General features: G+C 36.6%; 1 protein-coding gene across 1 annotated transcript in view; it reads right to left on the bottom strand.

The window, feature by feature from the left end:
- Positions 1-1,686: 1,686 nt before the first annotated feature.
- Positions 1,687-26,356, bottom strand: part of LOC134744678 (uncharacterized) — a 38,395-nt gene continuing 13,725 nt past the window's right edge. Inside the window, exons 2-5 of the mRNA XM_063678585.1 lie at positions 14,413-14,542; positions 10,923-11,071; positions 2,440-2,581; positions 1,687-1,942 (exon numbers count right to left, since the gene is read on the bottom strand). Coding sequence (XP_063534655.1) covers positions 1,729-1,942; positions 2,440-2,581; positions 10,923-11,071; positions 14,413-14,542 — 635 coding nt within the window. The 3' untranslated portion in view covers positions 1,687-1,728. The remainder of the gene's footprint in view (positions 1,943-2,439; positions 2,582-10,922; positions 11,072-14,412; positions 14,543-26,356) is intronic.

A 26,356-nucleotide genomic window follows, 5' to 3' on the forward strand; every position in this document is an offset into this window, starting at 1 on the left:
CTGACTTAGCTGCTTAGGGTTAAAATACTCTACAAATCCTATAAATTTATTAAATGTACCTACACAAAATTAGAATACAGATAACATTTTTTTAGAAATACAGCCACAAATTTCAACGATCACACTGTTTTTTTCTTAATCAGCTTCAAAAATAATAATTAAGTCTCAATTTCAAAGATGGAAATGGTCAATTAAAATTTCGGGATATGTACGAAAAGTGTATGGGTGTTGTTTGTGTTTTCGGCCAAAAGTGTATTTGTGTACTTAATTGTTAAATGACTGTACTGAGTTGTTGAATGTCTAAATTTAAATTGGAACGTCTAAAAATCATACATCTTTAAAAACTAATATAACTTCTTAAGTTTTTTGTTATGTGACTCACATAAAACAGTGTCTCCCCGTTCACACAAGATAAGTCTTACTTAATAAATATACCAGAATGAACATTAAACATTATTTATTTATTTAACTATACTCATTATTAGGACAACGGTAATAGATGGACTTAGAATTAAATTAAATAAATATTTGGGTTGGTGTTAGGAGGCAACATAGACACGTTCGTGGCGTCTTCAAAGTAAATATTATTAAAGGTGATATATTTTACAAACTCGGATGGAGCACGTACTACTAACTAGCGCGAGTCATTCAGGACATTTTCATCCTTAAGTTATCGAGAACCGAAAAATACCCATTTCCATGATTTCCATTTATTTTTAACACTCCGCATAAAAATGGAGAGGTGAAATTCGGCCGAGCTTACCGCCCTTGCCGGTGACTTAAAATCTACCCTGTTTTATTAATGAAAATAAGCGGCCAACTCAACAACTGTCTAGTTTTTATATTTTCGGGATATTGATAATTTCATCATAGTGTACTTTCCAAACTTACCTACAAGTTTGGAAAGTACATTATTATTAAGCGTAAGGAATATATTTGAATGAATTTTTGTGTAAATTTCGTATATTTTCGTTTATCTATCTCCACTTCCTTTTGCAAATAAACCTTCAGATTTGTTTATACGCTCAACTCTGATTATATACAATTTCAATTTACTTAGTTTACTTTACCAAACTTAATAACATCTCATCAATTCATTGACCTTAAACCTAACTTTCCACAGATTTCATCTCAAAGTCGTTTAATGTTTAGTTTAGAGCAACACTAAAATAATAAGTGACTGGGCCATTCATCTTTTTTATTGAAAACTAACTGATGATTTCTGAATGCAACAGAAAAACAAGCAATAAGTATATTCTAATAAGGGGCCAAAACCGTATATTACGATTGTTCAAAAATTTGAAACATGGACGACGGTGTTACGTCGATGATAATGAAGATATCTAGCTAACACTGAGCTTAGGGTGTCGGCCCTTGGTGGTTCTATTATAACCGTAGACGGGTGCGGCCAGCAAAGGCGGCCACAAAAGTCAGAACTAACGCGAATACGTAGAAGCGATTAACTTGAGACCACGGGAAAAAGAAAGAGCGCGCCGCGCTCTGACTTGAGATGTATCTCAAACAATTACGCATCACAATTTGCGGTTGGTCCATTCACTATGTAAAAATTATCATCTTCTTAATAAGAACTGATTTTTTAAAACAGACATAATTTTAAATCCATAAATGTCAATCGTTAAAAAAAATAGAAGAACATCGGTTTGTCGGTACAAAAGAAGAGCGTTCTAATTACTTAAACAATACAATTATATCTAGCTTAAACTGAGCTTAGAGCCTTGGTGGATATAGTAAAATCGTGGACAGTGCGGTCAGCAAAGGTGTGGTGACCGCAGCAGGCGGGGCCATGCAGTAGGCGTGCGGTTGACTGCAGGCGGCCACGTCCTGCGCGAGCACCCAGGCAAGGCGCTTGAGCAGGTTGCCGGCGTTCGCGGAGCACAGGCGGCCCACTTGCGTCACGCAGGCCATGAAGTCGTCTCGCGCGCTGTAATAATACTGTGTTTACGAGATCAATAGTGATGATGACACATACTGAATTTAAAATAAGATCTGATGAAGTGGGTAGATAATTGAAGAGTTCAAGACCTCAAGTTCTATATATAATAAGGGAATGCTCCCGGTAAGTACTGATTGAAATCAAGTTTAGCTGCTATGAACCAAAATTAATTTAGTTACTCGCTTTGATAGATGAAACAATGACTACCACACAGTATCCGGAGTAGTTCCAGTAACTAAAATTTGGGTTTCAGCACTATTGTTAATACTAACGTGAATAGTAATAGAAAAAACGTACTTGGAAAGTAAAACGCACTAGAGAAGAAACGTATCACTTTCAGCCCGTAGCCACTTTCAGAGCATGACGAATGAAAAAAAATCCTAGCAACATGCTTTATATCAAGTTGTCACAGCCGGACCACTCCGGAGGCACGCCGAACCGGCCCAGCAATATTTCTTCTGGAATTCCGGCCACAACATATTTACCAGCAAAGCTCTCCGTTCCTGTTGAAATACGTGAACAGTTGTGCGCGGTCGCTGATGTCCCGTACGGCGCTCTGTAGCTCGTTCACACAGCCGGACCATTCCGGGGACACACGGGCCCAGCAGCTCTGCTCCTTCAGGAATTCTGGTTACGACATAAATATACAGCTTGGTTAAAATCATGCGTTGATTGATAAAGTAAAAAATGTGTTTTAACTGAGCTTTGAATTTTGAAACAAATTGTTTATGTTGTTATTAATATTATTTTAAACTTCTGACGCAAATAGAGGGCTGTTATTTACCCCTGACGCAAAAAAGGGGTGCCATAAGTCTCTTCAGAGTGTTTGGTTGTACTCGGCAAGCTAGGCCAATTAGGATTGCGGGCTTAATCCGGATATGGGGGCGTCCCTTTTTAAACGTTGATATTCGTAGACGTGGAAAAAATATATGATCTTGATGATGATTCTTGATTATATTATCTTTAATTTATAAGCTTCCGATACATGAATTATGACACTTCGCTTTATACAATTAATTCCCAAAGTAACCTCTAACTAGGACTTTTAATCCAACTTTACTCGGTTATTTATTATGTGACACTATAAACAAAAAAAAGAAGAAAAAACAATCTTAACTTAAATAGTAATTTTACCGCTTTCGAATTTCGATATTGTAAGGCAACGTTTTTAAAATAAATAAAAATCGACAAAATTCGATCAAAATTGACACTTGGCGCGCATGGTCTTTCCCATTCTTTCTTGCGAAATGTGACAGTGATAGCGGTAAACCGATGGAACGGCCTTAAAAGGAAAATGTACTAAAGGTGTGGTGTGCATAAAGATTGTTCAATCGCATTACCGGATGGTGTTGTCTATCCTTTTTAGCAGATCAGTACCTAAGGTGCTTTTTCCTTGTTATAAAACCCTTAAATTGTGTTCTTGGTATAAAATTTATAAAGATAAGTAACGTTCGCATGTGTTTATGGATCAACGCGTTATTGTCTCAATTAATAATGATTTTTTATGATTTTTAAGATTCCACACTTTCCCATTTGTTATATTTTTAGGTAAAAGTGACTGAAATAAAATATATTGTGTTATGTATATGTCAAATGTTTACTGTTCTTATTTCCTTAGCTTTCTTTGGTTTTGATGTGTGCGCGGCGGCGTTCTCAAATCTTACCCACTTTTAAATCTTATTGTTTAGGTTCTGTTCCAATATCTTTCTAATACACAATACCTACCTATATAACCGTTGTTGTGCCAGACGTCCCGCTGGGACCGAAAATCATGACCTCCTTCTGTACTTTATTTTCTTTATTCATCTAGGTTCTAGGGTACGGTACACGCGTAAGATTAGCTGATTGCGAATGGAAACAAGGTTCATTTTAAGAAAACTGGCTGTTACGCCTGTTACATTATAAATGCACAAAAATCAAGTCATTGGAAAGGCTGATTTAGACTAAACCAGCCTTTCCAATGACTTGATTACTAAATCATTTAGTAGATGGAGTGTACCGTTTAAACTAAACATTAGGCAAATAAGTATGCTAGCAGCAACAGCAACTTCAAGTTTGGCATAGACGTTTAGGCCATATTAATGCAAATGATCTCAGTAAAATGAATAATGGAGTAGTTGAAAGTGTCTAATTTCAAGACAAAAAGGTTAGAAAGTGGCAGGTTAGATAGAGAAAGCTGCGAGGGAAAGCAAGCAAGACTGCCATTTCCTCAGAGCTGCTTATACATATACCAGAATCTATCCTAGTAACAAAATAATAGTATATGTATTACCACTAACGCCATCTGTGTAAAGTATGTAACTGTATGTAACTGTATGACACTATAAACAAAAAAAAGAAGAAAAAACAATCTTAACTTAAATAGTAATTTTACCGCTTTCGAATTTCGATATTGTAAGGCAACGTTTTTAAAATAAATAAAAATCGACAAAATTCGATCAAAATTGACACTTGGCGCGCATGGTCTTTCCCATTCTTTCTTGCGAAATGTGACAGTGATAGCGGTAAACCGATGGAACGGCCTTAAAAGGAAAATGTACTAAAGGTGTGGTGTGCATAAAGATTGTTCAATCGCATTACCGGATGGTGTTGTCTATCCTTTTTAGCAGATCAGTACCTAAGGTGCTTTTTCCTTGTTATAAAACCCTTAAATTGTGTTCTTGGTATAAAATTTATAAAGATAAGTAACGTTCGCATGTGTTTATGGATCAACGCGTTATTGTCTCAATTAATAATGATTTTTTATGATTTTTAAGATTCCACACTTTCCCATTTGTTATATTTTTAGGTAAAAGTGACTGAAATAAAATATATTGTGTTATGTATATGTCAAATGTTTACTGTTCTTATTTCCTTAGCTTTCTTTGGTTTTGATGTGTGCGCGGCGGCGTTCTCAAATCTTACCCACTTTTAAATCTTATTGTTTAGGTTCTGTTCCAATATCTTTCTAATACACAATACCTACCTATATAACCGTTGTTGTGCCAGACGTCCCGCTGGGACCGAAAATCATGACCTCCTTCTGTACTTTATTTTCTTTATTCATCTAGGTTCTAGGGTACGGTACACGCGTAAGATTAGCTGATTGCGAATGGAAACAAGGTTCATTTTAAGAAAACTGGCTGTTACGCCTGTTACATTATAAATGCACAAAAATCAAGTCATTGGAAAGGCTGATTTAGACTAAACCAGCCTTTCCAATGACTTGATTACTAAATCATTTAGTAGATGGAGTGTACCGTTTAAACTAAACATTAGGCAAATAAGTATGCTAGCAGCAACAGCAACTTCAAGTTTGGCATAGACGTTTAGGCCATATTAATGCAAATGATCTCAGTAAAATGAATAATGGAGTAGTTGAAAGTGTCTAATTTCAAGACAAAAAGGTTAGAAAGTGGCAGGTTAGATAGAGAAAGCTGCGAGGGAAAGCAAGCAAGACTGCCATTTCCTCAGAGCTGCTTATACATATACCAGAATCTATCCTAGTAACAAAATAATAGTATATGTATTACCACTAACGCCATCTGTGTAAAGTATGTAATAACGTGTTTTTTTTAACTAAAACGTAAGTTCATTTGCAACCCAACTTGAAGTTTGATTCGACGCAAACAAATTAGGTATAGTCCATGCCGATTTTTAACAAAGCATTTTTAATTTTTTTTGTAACAATTTGGACATAGTTCGCCATTGAAATTTGAACACCGGGCTTGAATTTCCCGAAGTTCTGGGGCTATGCTTTTGGGTCGCGTGTGTTTGCCCATTGTAGAGCACAGCAAAATAAAGTTAGATTTTTCAAAAAAATCTATAATGCAATCATCGTTTTCAAATACGGCTTTGGGACATAATTATTAGCTAGTAATTACGCAAAATTGTACTATAGTTCCCGTTATTGTGGTAGTACATACCTACAAATTTTGCCACACGGGGTTTAGAGTACCATTTTCTTTCTAACAGTACCTACTGTACAAATATAACCAACTTGACAAACCAACACCTTATTGTGAGAGCCCGGCTGCTCTTCGGGCATACCTTTTCGTTATTACATTTAATATTACATATTTCCATAATATATGCAGGTTATTGCTTAATATGACGTAATTTAGACTGCAAACAGTTAACCCTATATATTGCTTTTAGAAAATCAATATGAACATTGAAAATTAATAAATGAGGTACTTAAATAAATTGCTTCCTCAAATAAGCACTTTCCGGGTTGCATTTTAAACGAACCGGGGGTCCGCTTTGACAACTAATTCGAAGTCAATTCGAAACCAAATAAAACCCTAAACCTTACTAGGATTAGTATAGTTTCCTAATGATGTCCTCCGCAATCGAAGAGCAACGTAATTTACATTTTAATTAACAATCAACGGCCCGCCGTCGACATACATACACATGTAACATATAACATGTAGTGTATACACGGTGGGGCAAGTAACCCGACAGATTTTACAGGTGTGTTATTGACCGAATTTAGAGTCTAAAATGTCATTTGAAGTTTCTTGAAATCGGCCTTTTAGAGAACGACAATTCTTGTAAAAAATTGTTTGTGTGATAACTCAGTGAAAACGCCTTTTAGGCTGCGACGCTGCCACTATGTGACTTGATTTAGACATAACTACTGACAGACGTAAAAGTTTTAAAGAAAACTTGAAAAATGTATCTGTAAATAAAATTAAAAATTTACTTATTCGTTGTAATGTTTTTTTTTCGCCAAGATGTAAAAAGAAATAACGTGTCGTTTGACAGAAACACACACACTTTTTTAGGGTTCCGTACCCAAAGGGTAAAAACGGGATTCTGTTACTAAGACTCCACTGTCCGTCTGTTTGTCTGTCTGTTACCAGGCTATATCTCATGAACCGTGATAGTGACAGTTGAAATTTTCAGAGATGATGTATTTCTGGTGCCGCTATAACAACAAATATGTACTAAAAACAGAATAAAATAAATATTTAAGTGGGGCTCTCATACAACAGACGTGATTTTTTTTTGCCTTTTTTTCGTAATGGTACGGAACTCTTCGTGCGCGAGTCCGACCCGCACTTGGCCGGTTTTTTTGCTCCTCTTGACCTCAGGAATGCGTGATTAAAATCTGTCGCTTTATTTGTTCCCACCGCTTGTATACTATAGTATACAAGCGTGGATACGTAGGTAGCTAGGTAGAGATTCCATGTCTTAACCATGCACGCCGCCTTGTCAATATTCCCTTGGTGACAGGGGCATGTGAAGCTGCAGCTAATAGAAACCCTGAACTCTATGCCAATGTTTATTAATAAATAGGTAAAAATGTGTTGCAGGACAATTATAAACTAAAGTTCGTTAGTTTGTAGTCACAGTTTGTAGGTAGGTATACCTACTAAGATTTATTTCGGTCCAGAATCCATTAATGCTTGCATTATGTTATTGAGTACCCACTTCAGCGCATCGCTGTAGTTTAAGGAGCTCGTATTCAATCTGAAAGTTTTATTTACGCCACTCGAATAGCAAAATATTATGAATAAAATCTCGTTGGAGTTGCCGTCTCCATGCAAGTCGATGAAAGTTGAGAAGAAATATGTATGGCACGACCCCAAATTACTTTCGCGTCTTAAAGGGTCGGCAAGGCCCGAGTAACGTCACTAGAATAGAATTCAAAGCGCCTATAGGTTGCATTGCTGCGGTGTACTTCGTTTTTGGCGAAATTTATTTCGCCAAATTTCACTTGGCAACCAACTTTTCGCCAAAGTTTCATTTGGCAAACCAATCGTTGGCATAACCTTACTTCGCAACCATTTCATTTCCAAACCCCATACTTGCGAATGATGTAAATTTGCGAAATGAAATTTCGCCCAACTAAAAATATGGGATAAATTCGTGGGATAAATAGTTTGGGAACTGAAAGTTTGTCAAGTAATTTTCGCCGAAACATCAGTAAACCGCATTGCTGCTTAACCCTAGGCGACTCGTACGCTTGATTACCAACGTTGTACGAAATGTTTTTTTACAAAAAAAAGTCATTTTTATCGCCGACTGTACTTTTCTTTCGAGAGTCAAAATGTTCATCGCCACAATTCTAACAAACACAGGTTGCGTTGTTTTGGTTTCCACCTTTTAGTCTAAGATACGTTATATATGGTCGACCTTCACCCATACGTCTGACGGATGAAACTGATATTTTATGAAAGAAAATATGTTCCTGAACATAAATAAATAGGGTTGCCTAATGAAATATGGTCAAGGCTATTTTTAATAAATTTTTGAAAATATTTTTTTTTCTTCAAATTTCACCGATTTGTCTGACGAACGAAATAAGTTCCAATGGAAAGTATACAACTTCTACAACATGAATAAATTAGGTTGCCTATGTTTTTCCGGTCACTATTATGAGGTTGCCGTGTTTAAACAGGTGAGTTAAAATCGATAATTGCACCCATCTGTCTGACGCTTGAATTATATATCAAAATAACGGTAATTTTATTGCCAATACAATGGTATAGGGTTGCCTGCAAAAATCCGGCCACAAATAAGGGTTGCCAGGCTTTTAAAGAAAATAAGAAGGAAAGACTTTCAGCGATAACTCAAAAACGGCTTAACTGATCACGATTGTTTTAACTATTTTCGAATGTGTTTATTAATCACTATTTTTGTGGTTTTTTTCATAATTTTTGGATCAATGGTTCAAAAGTTAGAAGGAAAAACCCTTTTTTTTCTTTCTAAATAATTATTTCCGAAATGAATTACTTTATAAAATGCATCAACAAATCAGCCACATCGCTGTCAATGCGGCGCCATGGTAGACATACTGGGCCACCATGGCCTCTCATGTGTCCGGAGCGCTGGAAGAATGTCCCGCCACGCCAGTATTAACGATGTCATCCGTCGGGCCCTTGTCAGTGCGAAAGTGCCGGCAGTCCTCGAGCCCAGCGGGTTGGCCAGGGACGACGGCAAAAGGCCTGACGGAATGACGCTGGTGCCTTGGAGCATGGGTCGGCCGCTAGTTTGAGATGCTACTTGCGTTGATACCCTGGCACCGTCCCATGTTCTAAGCACCAGCGCCACCGCTGGCGTTGCGGCATCCTCGGCCGAAAGCCTCAAGCGCCGCAAATATGCCGTCCTAGGAAGTAGCTACATATTTGCGGCGTTTGGCGTTGAAACCTTGGGGCCATGGGGACCAAGTGCGCGTCGGCTGTATAAAGATTTGGCGACGCGCCTAATAGAGGCCTCGGGCGACCAGAGGGCTGGCCACTATTTCGCACAGCGTGTTAGTATCGCTATACAGCGTGGAAATACGGCCAGCCTTCTAGGCACCTTGCCCATTGACGGCGATTTAGGCCAAATTTTTTACCTATAGGTAAAGTCTTATTATGTTTGTTTTTGTTAATTGTTTTTGAAATAAAATACCCTTTATCAAAAAATGTTGTTCAAAAAGCCCTATTTATTTTGAAAGACCTATCCAACGACACCCCACACCATAGGGTTGAAACGATAAAAAAATTGTCGCATAAATTTTGTTTCTTTCAAAGCGATTATTTCCGAAAATATTCACTTTATCAAAAAATGTTTTTTTTTTAACCCCTGTTTATTTTAAAAGACTTATCCAACGACATCCGACATCATAGGGTTGAAACGAAACAAAAAATCCTTACATACATTTTGTTTCTTTCGAGGCGATTATTTCCGAAAATATTCACTTTATCAACAATTGATTTATGAAAACCTGTATTCATTTTAAAAGATCTATCCAACAATATCCAGCACTATAGGTTTCAAATAAAAAAAAATCCTTACATACATTTTGATTCTTTCGAAGGGATTATTTCCGAAAATATTCACTTTATCTAAAATTGATTATTGAAGTCCCCTATTCATTTATAAAGACCTATCCAGCAATATCCGGCACTATAGTTGAAACGAATTTTTTTTTTTACATATATTTTGTTCTTTTAGAAGCGATTATTTCCTAAAATATTCACTTTATCCCTATGGTGTGGGATGTCGTTGGATAGGTATTTTAAAATAAATAGGGGTTTTGAACAAAAATTTTTTGACAAAGTTACTATTTTCGAAAATAATCGCTCTAGCTCTAGGAACAAAATATATGTAAAAAAAATTTTTCGTTTCAACCCTATGGTGTGGAGTGTCGTTGGATAGGTCTTTCAAAATAAATAGGGCTCTTTGAACAACATTTTTTGATAAAGTGAATCATTTCGGAAATAATTATTTAGAAAAAAAAGGGTTTTTCCTTCTAACTTTTGAACCATTGATCCAAAAATTATGAAAAAAAACCACAAAAATAGTGATTAATAAACACGTTCGAAAATACTTAAAACAATCGTGATTAGTTAAGCCGTTTTTGAGTTATCGCTAAAAGTCTTTCCATCTTATTTTCTTTAAAAGCCTGGCAACCCTTATTTGTGACCGGATTTTTGCAGGCAACCCTATACCATTGTATTCGCAATAAAATTACCATTATTTTGATATATAATTCAAGCGTCAGACAGATGGGTGCAATTATCGATTTTAACTCACCTGTTTAAACACGGCAACCTCATAATAGTGACCGGAAAAACATAGGCAACCTAATTTATTCATGTTATAGAAGTTGTATACTTTCCATTGGAACTTATTCCGTCAGACAAATCGGTGAAATTTGAAGAAAAAAAATTATTTTCAAAAATTTATTAAAAATAGCCTTGACCATATTTGTTTAGGCAACCCTATTTATTTATGCTCAGAAACATATTTTCTTTCATAAAATATAAGTTTCATCCGTCAGACGTATGGGTGAAGGTCGACCATATATAACGTATCTCCTACTATTTGCTTTCCATGTTTCCATCATCAGATCAGCTCGATGGTACCATAATATTAAGTTCACTCACGTAATGGAAAGTTAGGTAGTCTAATTTAGCTTACAAAATTTAGATTACCTACAAAAATGCAGACAACAGAAACTTAAAAAAAGCTTGTAAAAAGGATGACCTACCCCGTCGCAGCGCTGTGGTTTCGTTCGCGCAAAGAAAGCGCATGATGGCGCGCGCGCCGCCGATCTGCTGGTGCACAAGTTTCTGTCCATCCGTCGGCAGGCAGCGGCGTATCCAAGCGTCCATGCAGCTCATCCCCATGTTGAACACCCTGTATACAAGATGATTTTATGAAATTCTGTATACAGGATGACTTGACGCGTGGTGGCCAATAGTCCGAAACTGAAATGGTGCATTTTACCCGAGTTAAACACTACTTTTCCTTTCGAATACGAGGAAAGTAAAATTACATGTATATTTAAAAAATCACGGGTAAGTATAAACTTCAGTAAGTACCTAGTTTTGGAAGTACTTTCAATTAACAATTTAGGTAAAAATATCGTTATTTATGGAATGGGAAGTAAATTATCAGAATGAAAATTGTACAACAAATCCATTTAAACCAAAAATTTTAATTGCTTGTAAAAAAAAGAAAAAAAAAACGTACCTTAGTACTTAGAAAGTACAGTGTTCTAGAGCAGAAACGTATCACTTTCAGAGCATGAAAAATGAAAAGCATTACGTTATTCCATAGGGAAATCAATTCTCAAAAAGGCTCTAGAGCGATATTTGTCAAAGCCGTTAAACGTTATGGAGAGCTCCCTTAATGAAAACAATTTGTAAGGGATACTGGAGAATGCGAGTTAATCAGCACGTTCGCATTCCTTTAAGGAAATGCGTGTAAATAAACCTGAAAAACATTTATCTGCTTAATTAACGTTTACTGTGAAACATTAGCTGTTTTAAAATATTAGGTAACAGGCCCAGGGCTGGGAAAAGAAGTACAAAATACAACCGAAATAAATACAAAATGTTAAAGGAAGAGACACTATTTCAGTCAACAGCAGATAAGTAACTATGAGACCCCTGCACTTGCGTCTCCTGCCGACGTATTATGGATGGTTTTATCCACGTGATAAAATAACTGTCACTTTTTAACACCGCGGGATAGAAAGTGACAGACACCGTTTAAACACGCTGTCACGTAGACAATGACCATCATATCCGTACTGAGCCTCGACGTATAGTCGCTGTTGATGTTGGTTTTGTGGTGCTGTTGCGCCGAGCAGCAGCATTCAATTTTTTTTCAATAAATATTATACTTTTCCAAAAAAAAACTGAAATTATTACGAAAATGTCACTGAAAAATCGCTTAAATCCAAATATCATTTTTTTTTGTTTTTTTTTTCCAGCATGTACCTACATTTTGTATTTGAATTAATTTTATATTAGAGATATCTCATTCAAAACACGACCATGATATTCCGTAAATGTTCAACTCTCTCAGTAAATTTCAGTTTTCCTGATTCCCTGCGCCTAGTTCCGGGTCAGACGGATATTCGATTTGTTTTACAATTTCAGTTATTATGTTTTTTATTTATCTATAGGTAAGCTTCAATCTGTAAACATATTCTAGTAAATAAACGATTTGTATATTAAATGCATTTAAACCAAGTTAATCGTTAATACAGTTGTGGAAGTATAACAATTCTTACGTAACTATAGTATATTATAACTTCACAACCTCTAAGAAGTAGCGAAACCCAGAACAAGGTCCTCAAAAGCTCAATATCAGCCCGGCCGTGATCGTGATACAAACTTTCTCGTAACATGTGTGTTATACGAGTCATGCGAGGGTTGTGTGCCATGTAGTCAACCGTTACATAATCTCTAAATACAGGCTGAGGCTGAACCGATATTCCGGTCACATTTGCATTAACAATTGTCCGTTTGTTAAATGAATGCGACAGTTCTGCTGGCTATGAAGCCAGGTGGACTATTCAGGCTTTCGTATTGGGTATAGCCCCCAAGTATCAACCTAGATTTTATGAATTTACAAGTATGTGGGTGCTTTCGACACAATTTGTATCTAGTCCATCCAACCGATTTACAATGGGTTATATTATAAAAGAGCTATTTATTTTTTAATTATTACATTACTGTTGACAGATTTAACCAAAACGACATGGGTTTTGCAAGACGAATATACCTGGCATACCTACTGCCAAACTTGTTGTTACTCTAATTAGAAAAACCACTGCTAGAGCTAGATCAAGAAAAGCCTGCAACGATTTTGATAGCACACGCAGTGCAAGTATTATTTTAAAAGTCAAACTTCTATGAAATTATGATGTATAAATAACACTTGCACTGCGTATATGCTATCAAAATCGTCGCAGACTTATCTTGGTCTAACTGTACCTATCCCATTACTATCCAATTACCTTGTTGCCTAAAGGTGACGTTTTCGTGACATTCTATCACTCATTTTATCAAGGAAATTGACATATACCGCGGCGGCAACAACGACTACACAACAGTAATGCAGCTGCAGCTGACATCTGAACGTCACCATTAGTGCCTTCAATGTACTTTTCATTCAACTAAATTTCGCAACACACTTAGTCAAGTATTCTTCAACAAACTTATTAGCATTGTAAAGCAAACAAAGCTGGAAATATTTTATAACTCGAAATTAGTCATCCTGTACTTTAAAAACCGCAGGTTAACCCAAAATGTCAACGGCCATTATCGAAGCATGAAAATTATTGCGTGTATTCAATGTGAGCATCAAACTGCCTCAGGGGTCCTGCTCATGATAAATATTCCATTCTGTATTTTGTAATGGTTCGGCAATTAACATTTTATTCACATTTTAAATATCTCTCTCTTCCTTCCTTGCCGTAACCGGCAGTGGCGACCCCGTCAACAATTCTTATCCGGATTATGAAATGCCCTAATGTCGCTCGCAAAACCAAACTTTGTCTTGAAGATGCGGTTACACGATGCGCAATGGAGTTGTCCGGTCGAGTTGCGGGTGTGGTCGCGTCTTGCGGATATATGATATATGACGCTTAGCACTAGGTCTTCCAGACGCTGCTGCTCAAATTGATCTACTTTCTTATGGACACTAGAACGCCATTCCGATCTTTGTAATGCAATGTCCTCCCAGCAGTCAGTCGGTATACCGCAAGCGACGAGGTGGCGTTTGAGAACATCTTTATGTCGCAGGTGAAACACGCGTGGTTCGGTATCGACTTGTATCGTTTTATCGACAACTATGGCCAAACGTCAAGCGGTCGATTCCTGCGTCGCCCGCGTCTGCTCAGTGCGGCTTTGAGGTAACTTTCTTGAAATCTTGAGGCATAAACTAATCTCAACCCGCACTGTGTGAAAATAATATATACCCAGTGCGTTCTAGGCTTATTTAGACCTCAAACATTTTTTTCTGTACCAACGAGTCCGGGTTTGAAAATCATAAAGAAATATACATTTGTCTTTATCATACGCCTTGTAAGTAAACGGCGACAGCTCCCGCACGAGAGAGATAACACGAACTTTTAGCCCCACACCAACGTATAGTCGCGCTTGAGGCGGTTCTGCCTCAACCCGCAGTGAACGTGTTAAATTTAAATATACCTACAGATACTATTCTCTTTACAAGATACTTACCGGCAATGCGTGTCTAGTTCCTCTTTCGTCTTCGGCAAGCCAACGGGGGTCTTCGGGATCTTCTCTACACATATATTAAGCTCGCTGGGGTCGCAGTTGTCCGGTTCTCCCAGCGTCGCGCCTTCTCCACCTGATGAAGCAAAACTTTAACTTACAACAGTCAGCAGTTCCACTTCATCTGAATGCAAATGCATGGTTTGGTGAAAAATACATAAATATTTCCATCAATACCCAATCGCCCATATGTATTTTAAATGCATATATATAGCGATTACAATATTTCATGAATTAATTAATAAATATTTATTACCATAATTTAAAAGCAGATAATTATCCTTTAATGTTGTTGACATAAATCGCTTTAATATACGGTTCACTCAAGGCCTCAATTAACCTGTTATAACAATTTATTGTATTAGTTCACCTTACCTATCAACTTAAAAAATCGGCCAAGAGCATGTCGGGCCATGCTCAGTGAAGGGTTCCTTAGTTACCATTCTGCCAGAATAGGCTCAACGGGGGATATTAGTAAGTATCATAGATTTAATAAGGATTTAATGCTTAGTCCGTACATCGCTAGTGAAGCCATTTCAAGTGCGACGTCACGTCGCACTCGTGTCATCGTATTCGAACGGCCCTCGCAGTACTCAAGGTCAAATCGGTTTGTGTACACCTCCCGTTTAAATATCAAAAACACAGGAAAGATGATTGTTTGTGCAGTGAATGGGTGTCACAATGCATCAAAAACTAGTCTCCATGATAGAAACCAATCGCCTGATATTACATTTCACGCGTAAGTATTGAGTTCAATGTGATATTTTTACGTAATCGTAAATACAAAAATACAAATTTTCGTCAGCCGCCATTTCTTATAAATGTGGCCAGTGTAGTGAATATTTTTTTCTCCAAATGGGACATGAATTTACATTTTAAAATGAATGGAAGTTCCTCGTATAATAGAAAATTATATGTTTTAATTTATTAGATTATTTTAAACCGGGTCACTCACGTATTATTAAGTCGAATAGCTCGATATGTTTCGGTCCAATTTACGAGGACCGTCTTCACGGAGACACGACACGTCTTCACTGGTCGACTGTTTTAATTTATTTAATCGTATGGCTTTTAATAACCTGGTCGCATATACCTATATAATAATTAATTGCTTATTGAGTAGGTACTATAATTTAACATCTAGCTTCTTCACCCATCGGGCTGCGTTCACATCAGGGCAGAGCAGGTCCCCAGGGTAACATATGTTTTAACATTTTTCATTATTTTATTTCAAATCAATGTTTTTTTTATCAAATAAGATTAATTATTTATTTAACTTTTTTTTCTAATTTTTATTTTGTGTAATGTTCGTTTTAGATTAAAATTTCGGAAAATTTCAGTTTAATGCCTACATTCCGAAAATTGTTTTTATTATTTTATGCACATTTGTTAAATAATAAAATAGTAAAAACGTATCAGATATTTTTTTTAAACCTTATTTCACAAAGTACAGAAATGCAATAAATCACTAAAAGAAAACTAAAAGCCTTTTTCTACAAAATCAAATCGTTGATAGACGTTGTTAAAATTCCCCTACTTTAAGGGAAATATATACTGGCAACATATTTTTGTATATTATGTGTGTGTGTAGCTGAGCGTAAAACACGAGCGTTCCACGCACACATCAATCGTGTTTCGGCTTCACTTTTGGCCTTTTGGCCTTTTGGCCGATTAGCCGTATAGGGACTATCTGTAGTTTAAGGTGTATCATGTACATTACAAGCATAAGGGCCTGTTTCACTATGTCCAAGTAAAGTTCTGAATAAGCTACTTGCCACTTATCTGACGGATAAAGTCATCGTTTGCGTTTCACAATCTCCAAATAAGCTTTATCTGCTGGATAAAGTGCTTTTTTTGCAAGAAATTTTATTTGGAAGTTAATTTATTTGTTAATTAGCTATCCAATACTTTACTTGGACATTGTGAAACAGGCCCTAAGTAAATAAGTTATAACAATATTATTCAAATCTGTTTTGAAATTAGATTACACAAATCACTGTCAGAAATATAATAAAACTGTCATCCTTCGGTTCAGCGCTATGATTTGTTTACTCTCTTCGTGTAAAAAATTGAAATTTGTAGATTACTCGGGGCACATTTTGCCCTCGCCTAACCTAACAATAGTTATTTACGATACAAGTGCGGAAAAGAGGAAATTCGAAATGAGTAGCGATAAATTAAAACACGACCGTAGGGAGTGTTTTAAATCGACACGAGTTGCGAATTACCTATTCGCACGTGTATCGTACAACGTTTTACAGTACATATGGCCCTTTAAACTTTCGACATATGCACGAAAAGTGCTCTTTTACGCACTAGTGCGAGAAAGTAGCACCATATGTACTGTAAACTATTTTTTCATCACACTTGCTCGTAAACGGTGTTATAGTATGCCAATTATGCCATCATACTGAGATGGAATGAGCTAACGTATGCAGAGTGAAATCTTGACAAAGCTTTGAACATGTAAAAAATAAACTAAAATTATATCAAACTGCCTATTTAATGTCTATGTATCTGTCAATTAATCCGGTAAGATTCTTTCTCTTGAAATTGTGGTCAATCTATTAGAAGAACACCATCGCGAAACTGTATGTAATTTCTCCAGTACTACTTATTTCCCTATGGCCGAAAGCGAAGATAGTGGAACATTTTGTAGAAGCGGGTTAGAGCTGAAAGTTTGTTCATAATATTTTTGCATCCTTTTTCTTTAAAAAAACCTACCGCTAGAAAGTCTGGTTCAGGGAAACACTCCAGCATCAACCAGTTTCCTGGGAGAGATCGATTGAAGAGAATGACGGCCCGCTGACTCCGCCGAGTCACAAAATCTGACAGAGGTCAGAGATTATTCAAATGTGGCAGTAAAACTGCGCGGCAGCCCCAACAGCATTCTGGGCGTGTTCATGGAGCGCGAAAATGGCCCCATGCTCAACCGTTGGCAGGGGCTGCATGCACTCGCCGTCTAGTCTTTAGTTTTAGTTTTTATGCGGTACTAACACTAGTAATAAGATTGTAATGTTTGCTAACCATGTATGTATGGACCTTTTAGTCTGAAATAAATGTTTTTTTTTTTAATTTTATTTTTTAAAACTGTTTAAAATTATCTTGAAAATATGGGCATCGGCAAACATTCAATAAAAGTTAAGGTCACCGTCACCAAAAAAAAAAGTTTGGGAACGTCATCATACCGACAAAAATGTACAAAAACAGCTGTTTTTGCGTAATGGGATTTACGGGGGGACTTTTTTTATTTTTCTTTATTCTATATTAAAATCTTACATTAAATCAGACAGAAAAGTGCCGTGAAACCCAATCGGGTTTGTATCGACACTGCATTCGTGGATACATTTAACATTTAAACATTGTTGTGGTACATAGAAAAAACAAAAATTATATAAAGTTAAAAATGAGATTACTAAAATCATATGTCACTTAAAATGGAAATTTATGGCAAGGTAACTATCATTTTGAGAACACCAATGGTCCAACGGACGAGAATGTGAAATATGTCGAGCATACGAAGTTTCCTAAACAGGTTTTCCTAAGGAAGATAAAATTGTAACTAAAAAAAATGCCAACATTTGTGTTTTCGACACCGATGGCTTTAAAGTACCACAACTTCCGTTAAAAATCTCGCATTTGAGTAAACTTTATCTTGCATTTAACGTTATTACGTTAGATTCCGGATGCCCGAAATGTTGTAATCGAATTAAAAAGTAAAATTAGTACATATTTAAAACATACACCCGGGTCGATTTTAAAACGTGACAACACTAGGGCTATAAATTTAAAATAATTTTTATGCCGATTGTTCCTGTGAGCTACTAAAACGATTAGAACTATGCATTAAAAAAAACTGAATGAGACAAAATAAGGGTTTTTAACACACTGTGGACCGGCCGTCAGTCTGTGTGTTGCAGATGTAACCAACTTTACTGGGATATTATAAATCTGGTGTGTTGTTATTATTTGAATATAATATGCATAATATAATAAAAGGAATAAATTGTTGATTGTACTGCCTAGCTTTAGAATTAAGCTTTATTGAAGATTATTTTTCATTTACTTGTTGTTTTCGATCATGTAGACTTGCGTTTTATATCCCCTGCCTACCTTAACGCCTTGATTTAAGAGGCAATGTAAGCCTTTACGAGTACGTACCTACTGCCTGTACAGGTAAAGTACCGTCAACCATTTTTTGTGGACCGGATAATTTGGAAACTTATCTCTCGCATTAAGTAAACGTTATTTCCCGACCGCATAAGCGTTATTTGCTCATAAATAGCTCGGTGGCGTGCAAAATGATGATTAGGGTACAGCGATATCATCTATCAAATGACCACGTTTACGGCGGTATCAGTTATGACAAAAGCTCTGAAACGTTTTTAGGAGTTTACCGGAGTATGAAAAAATATGGGGAGTAAAATCAAACGTTACGTTACGTTACGTTACGTTACGTTACGTTACGTTATGTTACGTTACGTTACGTTATGTTTCGTGCGCATCCCCTAGCAACGGCTGTAGAAACACTTTATTTATTTTATGTCAACAACAACTGTTAATTTTTCGGAGTTTTCATCTTACATTTTGTATTGTATTTTATAATCTTTTGAAAGAGTAAACTCCAGTCGTGCATCGGAGTTGATCGTGCACACAGTTTTTTTATCTAAGTCAAACAGTTTTCCCTAGTCATTTTTAAACGGTAAAACTAAAAACACACTGTCCCATCGTAACACATGAAGTTTCTACCTATTTTTTTCGACTACAATACAGGCATTCATAATATTAGAACGTCATGATCAACATGATTTAAGTAAGTATAAATATGTTGTCCACAAAAATATGTTTACTTCATTTTAAATGGATTTATTCATTATTTAAACATCTGCACCGGTCCCAATAAAATAAGAAATTTTTAAAACACACGTCGCACACATTTAATTTTCACGTCACACGCATGTTTGTTTCTTGCAGACGTAAAAATTGCTTAGTAAGAAATTCCTTTAAAATAAAATAAATATTTCATAAAAGGTTTTTGTTTATTTATTTTAACACTAAACTTAAGTGGTTACTCCTCTATCAGGCTACCCTAGTTAACAAAAAGAGAGGACCCTACTTAAACCTTTGTTGCGTGTCGTACAAAGATCGTACCGCCATTTTGGCGGCAATGCCAGCCGTAAATTCTAACCGCTGATAGGGTTTCATGTCTCGAAACGAAAAGAAATCAAGAAACCTAACGTCCTGCGGTCTGTCAAGAATATTTTTAATGTTTTTTTCCTGCATTAACGTTATATTGAAATGCCTTGAATAAAATAGGTACATGATGTACCTACAATTGGACGTAGTTACGCGAAAACGTTCCAACCCACAGCGACCCCATTTTGAGATAAACGCAATTTTGTGTTTTAGCGGTACACTTTTTCCCTGTAATTATTTCAGGCAAATACTATTGGTTTTACTGTGGAATGCCAAACTGGTTATTGGATGATATGCATATTTTTTGTAAATACATAATACAAGGGGCATATAAATAGGTAAAACGAGTTTGAAACGTTTTTGCTAAATTTAATTTTGTATGAACCTTGTTAAATAGCAATTATGCATAAACGTTCCAAAACGAATTTAATATTTTATAAATATATATCTAAAATAAATTTAATATGTAAAATAATAAATAACAATGAGGAACATACAAAAACAACAAAAAAAAATTGAAAATGTATTACAAAAAAAAATAGGATGTGATCTTTTGAGCTTAGAACCTATGCCAAAAATTAGCTGATATGGTGCCAAAAGTTATCAAAAACTTATATTAAACATTCAATCATCATCGTATTCTATGATCTCGAAGTCCGGAGCTCCACCAAACCCATCAACATCATCAGTAGCTTCTTCAGAACTTTGAAGCGTTCTATAAAATTGAAGGCAATCCTCAGGTATGTAGTGGTACATGGATTGTAAGTCCACTAATTTCGCTGAAGCAATCGGTTTGCCATTAGGCCAAAATAAACAAAAATCAGATTCTTTTATGTATTGCAGTTCTCGCTTTATTCTTTTATCAATTTTCAACTCATTGGTCGACAACGAAGGTGTCGCAAAAGGCACGGTTGGCTGTGCATAGAGGGGTGCTGGTGCCTACACTTATGTATGGTAGCGAAAGTTGGGTATGGCAGAAGAGGCATCAGAGCCAAGTGAATGCAGTGGAAATGAGAGCGTTGAGAAGTGTGTGTGGTGTGAGATTACAAGATAAAATTAGGAACAGTGTGATAAGGGAAAAGTGTGGACTGAGCGAAGATGTAGTGACAAAAATTGAAAAAGGTATGTTGAGATGGTTTGGACACGTGGAAAGAATGAGTGAAAGAAGGCTAACAAAGAGAGTGTATAAGGGAGAGGTAGAAACGGGAGTTGGAAGGGGCAGACCTCGGCGGACTTTCTCTGATCAGATCGGGGAAATCCTGAAGAAAGGCCAGGTCAAGAGCACCCTAAACCGGCGAGCGTGTATGAGGAATGTTATGAAAGTGAAGGAAGCGAAAGAGGTATGTCAGGATCGTAGCAAGTGGAAATCCGTGGTCTCTGCCTACCCCTCCGGGAAATAGGCTTGATTATATGTATGTATGTATGTATGTATGTATGTATTTATGTATGAAATCGTCTTCCATCGTAGACCGCATAAAAATAGAAAACATTTTATCTTTATCCAACTTAATTTCTTTTGTATGTAGCCAACTAACTTTAGATGAGTCTGTAAACCTCTTCCTATTGATAATCTTCTTTTCCAGTTTAGTTGAACTAAAAAAATCAGTCTTTGTCATTTTGTAAACTTGAAGAGGTTTAACTTTTTTACAGGTTTTAATAATATTGATGTTATGAAGAAGCTACTGATGATGTTGATGGGTTTGGTGGAGTTCCGGACTTCGAGATCATAGAATACGATGATGATTGAATGTTTAATATAAGTTTCTGATAACTTTTGGAACCATATAAGCTTATTTTTGGCATAGGTTCTAAGCTCAAAAGATCATGTCCTATTTTTTTGTAATACATTTTCAATTTTTTTTTTTTGTTTTTGTATGTTCCTCATTGTTATTTATTATTTTACATATTAAATTTATTTTAGATATGTTTATAAAATAATACACTTAAATTCGTTTTGGAACGTTTATGCATAATTGCTATTTAACAAGGTTCATACAAAATTAAATTTAGCAAAAACGTTTCAAACTCGTTTTACCTATTTAGTTGTCAGTTCAGGTTTTATCAGATAGTAGCTTGGACTCCGAGGAATTCGTCCATCAAATCGAATATATTTTCTCGACCTCACGGTAGCGAGTTTTTGCTACGCGGGCGAGTGTTTTCTCTTTCAAATACACTTGCTGTTACCTAGCGTGAACAGTCAGCGAGCAACGTCAAGGAGCCATTTGTGGCATTAAGTCCGCCATTTGAATATTGTATATATTTTGTGCAATAAAGTTTTAAAAACAACCTCAACATGTGACGCGTTCTCGTTGAGCCATTGGAACATTTAGAACTAGTGTGAGGAGTTGAGGACACACATCGAAATGTCTGGTTACGTCCATGTTTTGGTCGAGATATTTACTGTGGATATTGAATTTAATTGAATTGTTTTGAATACATTTATTTCAGATTTACATCCATATTTTGTTAGTATAACTTAAGAACTAATGTTAAATTTGTACATAATACTACAACTATATATACAATTATACATAACCTATTTTATAAATTTACGAAAACCTATAACTTGGCGAATCCAATGCGCCAGTATAGGATTCTCAATCCTCTCTATAATGACCTCCAGAATGCCGTTGGTACTGCCCCTAAGCCTGCCCATCACCGAGACGATTTTCTTTCGCATAACCGCGTGAAAATCCTGTGTATGGGCCTCGGCGAACATGAGCGATGCACTGCACCATGTGGGCAGCCCCAACAACATTCTGAGTGCATTATTATATTGCACGCGCAGGGCATTAAAGGCTTTTTTCGTATACTTTACCCACAGGCTGCTTGTGTAAAATGATTGATTGAAAGCTTTGAAAAGCACAATTTTAACCTCTCTTGAGCATCAAGCAAACCTGCGGGCGAGCATGTAGCATATACTTTTTGAATTAATTAATAGATTTTCATGAAACCAAAACTAATATATACCAAACAATCAGGATAATTATTTTATGTCTAGTTCCTTATTTTTTATTTATTTATTGTGTACCTCCTTAGAATAATTACTACCTAACTAACCTATTTCATCATATTTTATTCTGACTAAATACGATTTCCTGCAACGCGTTGGCATAATTATATTTGGTTTCGACTTAGGCACGTGCAGTGAGATGAGATGTTGCATGGAGAAATTATGAATGAATTCATTGATAAAGGCGCCATGCACTTTTACGGCGTACATACAAATAAATACAACGATTCAAATCTAATAACAATTTTATGTGTCTGTTAAGTGTTCGAGAATTTACTACTTAAGAATCAAGTAACTACTTAATTCAACCCAACCCACATAATCCTTATCCTAAAATACTCGAGGTTTGGTTTAACGTTGCTTGAGCGTGCGTAGAGGCTTATTTGAACTTTAAAAATCTCAACTTGATATGCTATTGATATTACTCGTATTTCGTCGTATTGTTGCACGCAAGAGCAAGTGGTTCCATTCGGGGAACAAGCGATGCTAGTGTGATTTTTTTTGATAAATCTCATTGCTCACGTTCCCTCATTAGTCGCAACTGAAATCAACTCTGTCACTCATTGAGGCCATCTTGAAGAGCACTCAAGAGAACATGCACTTGACATCAGACCTATATCTAAATGATATCGTTCTTTTAACATTAACGCAATCATTTTGCTGGGACGCAGGGGCGAATGAGAGCAAAATTACATATTTTAGATAGGTTTTGCTTTGATGTCAAGTGTAAGTTTAAATTGGTTTCATTGTAACAAATAGATTGGCAGTGAGATCGACCGTCTCCCGCTGTCGCTACGCTGCAGCAATAACGCCAGCCGCGCTCTTAATTTAGGTAACCGTATAATTATATGAAATCAGGTTAAGATTATTTAAGTACGAAACGTCCTTCGATACATTTTCTATTCATTATTACATCCAAGAATAGACCCACCGGGTAAACACTAACGAAGTCGTACCTTCTAATCTACGGCTTCGCAGTAGAGGGTCTCACGGGCCAATTGGAACGTGCGCTGACATCAAACTCGGGCGTCTCGCTCGCACTAATACTTGGGCTGACAAGTCTGAGCGAAACGAACGCGCGAATGGCAGCTAACTGATGTGATTCCAATATCGGTTTGATGTCAGTGCACGTTCGAATTGGCCTTTCAGGCTCTGCGGGCGTTCACGGGCCATAGAACTCAGCTCGTTATATAATAGTTTACGACGTAGTTAGCTGATGTAGGCCGGCCATGTAGTTTATCTCCATATACACAGGCAGTATATGAAAAGACTTATCTCACTAAAGCTGCTCCAAAACATAATACACTATTTTGTATAAGGTTTCGCCCTTGATACGTTACAATGTCAACGGGGATGTCTTACAAATAAATACATCTCAACAAAAACTAATTTAATGAGTTTTTCGGAACTTAAATGTACGGAATATCATTTGATATTTACCACTCGCTTTTCCGTGAACAAAAACATCGTGTGGAATATCTGCGAAGAAATTCAAAAGGTGTATGTTAAGTCCCCAATCCGTATTGGGCTAGCGTGGGGACTATAGCCCAAGCCCTCTCGCGCATGAGAGGAGGACTGTGCCCAGCAGTGGGACGTATATAGGCTGAATTATTATTATTATTGCCATTTACAAAATCACTCCGCTTTAGCAGTTACCCCATTGCACCGTGTGCCTAACTAGTGACCTAAATTACTTTTTATTAGGTACTAGCTTTTGCCCGCGACTTCGTCTGCGTGGAGTTAGTAATTTGGGTAGCTTATTTTTTCCAATCTGCTTTTTATCGATTCCCCATACAAACTTCCAACCCCCCCTTAAAGGATGACTTCTGGGATAAAAACTACCCTATGTCCTAGCTTTCTCGAGACTTAAACTATCTCTATACCAAATTTCAATTAAATCGGTTCTGCGGTTTAAGGTTGAAGAGGTAACAGACAGACAGATAGACACACTTTCGTATGGATATGGATTAGTATGGATAGTATGGATATGTACCTACGAGCAGGTGTAACTATTCTATTCGTCATTGGGCAACAGTTGGTCTGTGGTTGTTTGTTGGTGGATTTCAATATTTACAGAACGTGCTATTGTAGAGAACGACAGTAACGAGGTCGCTTTCCGTCATAGATCTAGCATTACATAGATCAGCTACGCGTGCGCCCGTGAGGGACGGAACATACGCAATGCGACAATATGATTGATCGATTAGATTTGTTGCCCACCATAAACCATACAAATTTACGGTGGGGAATAAAAAAAAATGTGAGACTGTGACAATAACAGCGCTTTCTCTGCTACTCCTACTGAAAGATACATAAGACTATCCCGTTCGGTCATTTCCCCCCACCCCTCATGACCGATCCAGTTATACTAGATTCATGCTTTCCGTCAACGAATAAACAAAGTGATGTTTTAGGGATGACTCTCGTTACTACTTTCACAAACCTTATTGAGTCCGGGGCCGGGGTATCAAATCAAACAATCTGGCCAACCAAAGAGTTCCTTTTTAGGGTTCCGTACCAAAAAGGTACAATAGGAACTCTTATGGTGCGACCACAGAATAAGTAATAGTATTATCATACAGAACGGCCACGCACCGCCCCGCCCCGACTCGAATTAAAAAAATAGAATGGCTTCTAAACAAAATATAATGTAGCTGAAACATACGAGTATATCTTAAGGTACATTTTTTGTGATTAAGTGAGAAGTAACAATTTTTAGCATTATTTTTTGAGAAGTAACAACCAAACCAGATAAACAAACGAAGAAAACACTGTAAATCTCTTTCCCTGGTCTTAAGACTGGCTTTTAAAATAATACGACCTTTCTTTGCCGCTATTCTTTACCTCTATTGTTCTGGTTTTTTAAAACGAGCTAACCATTTGGATGCTTCATAGGCATAATAACGAGGCATTATGACGCTCTGTCCTGAAAACGACGTAAAACGGGAGCAACGATGATTCTGCTTTTGAGTAGGTATCGATAAAATTCATGAAATAAAACTATGAAAACGGATTATATCGCGTATATTGAATTTATAATACATCCCGACGTTTCGAACTCTTTACAGCGTTCGTGGTCAACGGGTGACTGAGGAAAAATTACAAAATGCAAAAATACCCACATACTAAAATAATGAACAATCATAGACTACAAACTTTAAGGCTGGTTGTACATGCAAAATCGGTTCATAAGGCTAGTTATACACTATAATTATTTGTTGCCGGTCCCATATTGGGATACCCTCCTACAATTTAGGAGGGAATTAAATCTTCTCGGGTCCGTGGTGTAGGGTTGGAGCCGGCATAGTTTATTTTTATCGCGTATATATATATATCTTTACTTGAAAAATAATTATAGTGTATAACTAGCCTTATGAACCGATTTTGCATGTACAACCAGCCTTAAAGTTTGTAGTCTATGATTGTTCATTATTTTAGTATGTGGGTATTTTTGCATTTTGTAATTTTTCCTCAGTCACCCGTTGACCACGAACGCTGTAAAGAGTTCGAAACGTCGGGATGTATTATAAATTCAATATACGCGATATAATCCGTTTTCATAGTTTTATTTCATGAGTAACTATCGCGGTAACCGAAGACAATATTATCGATAAAATTGGTTGGTGATCAAATTTTATCACCAGCTCGAACAAGCCTATTTTCTTCACTCCCTGGAGTGAC

Source organism: Cydia strobilella, chromosome 10 (assembly GCF_947568885.1).
Source record: "Cydia strobilella chromosome 10, ilCydStro3.1, whole genome shotgun sequence".
Lineage (NCBI taxonomy): Eukaryota > Metazoa > Arthropoda > Insecta > Lepidoptera > Tortricidae > Cydia > Cydia strobilella.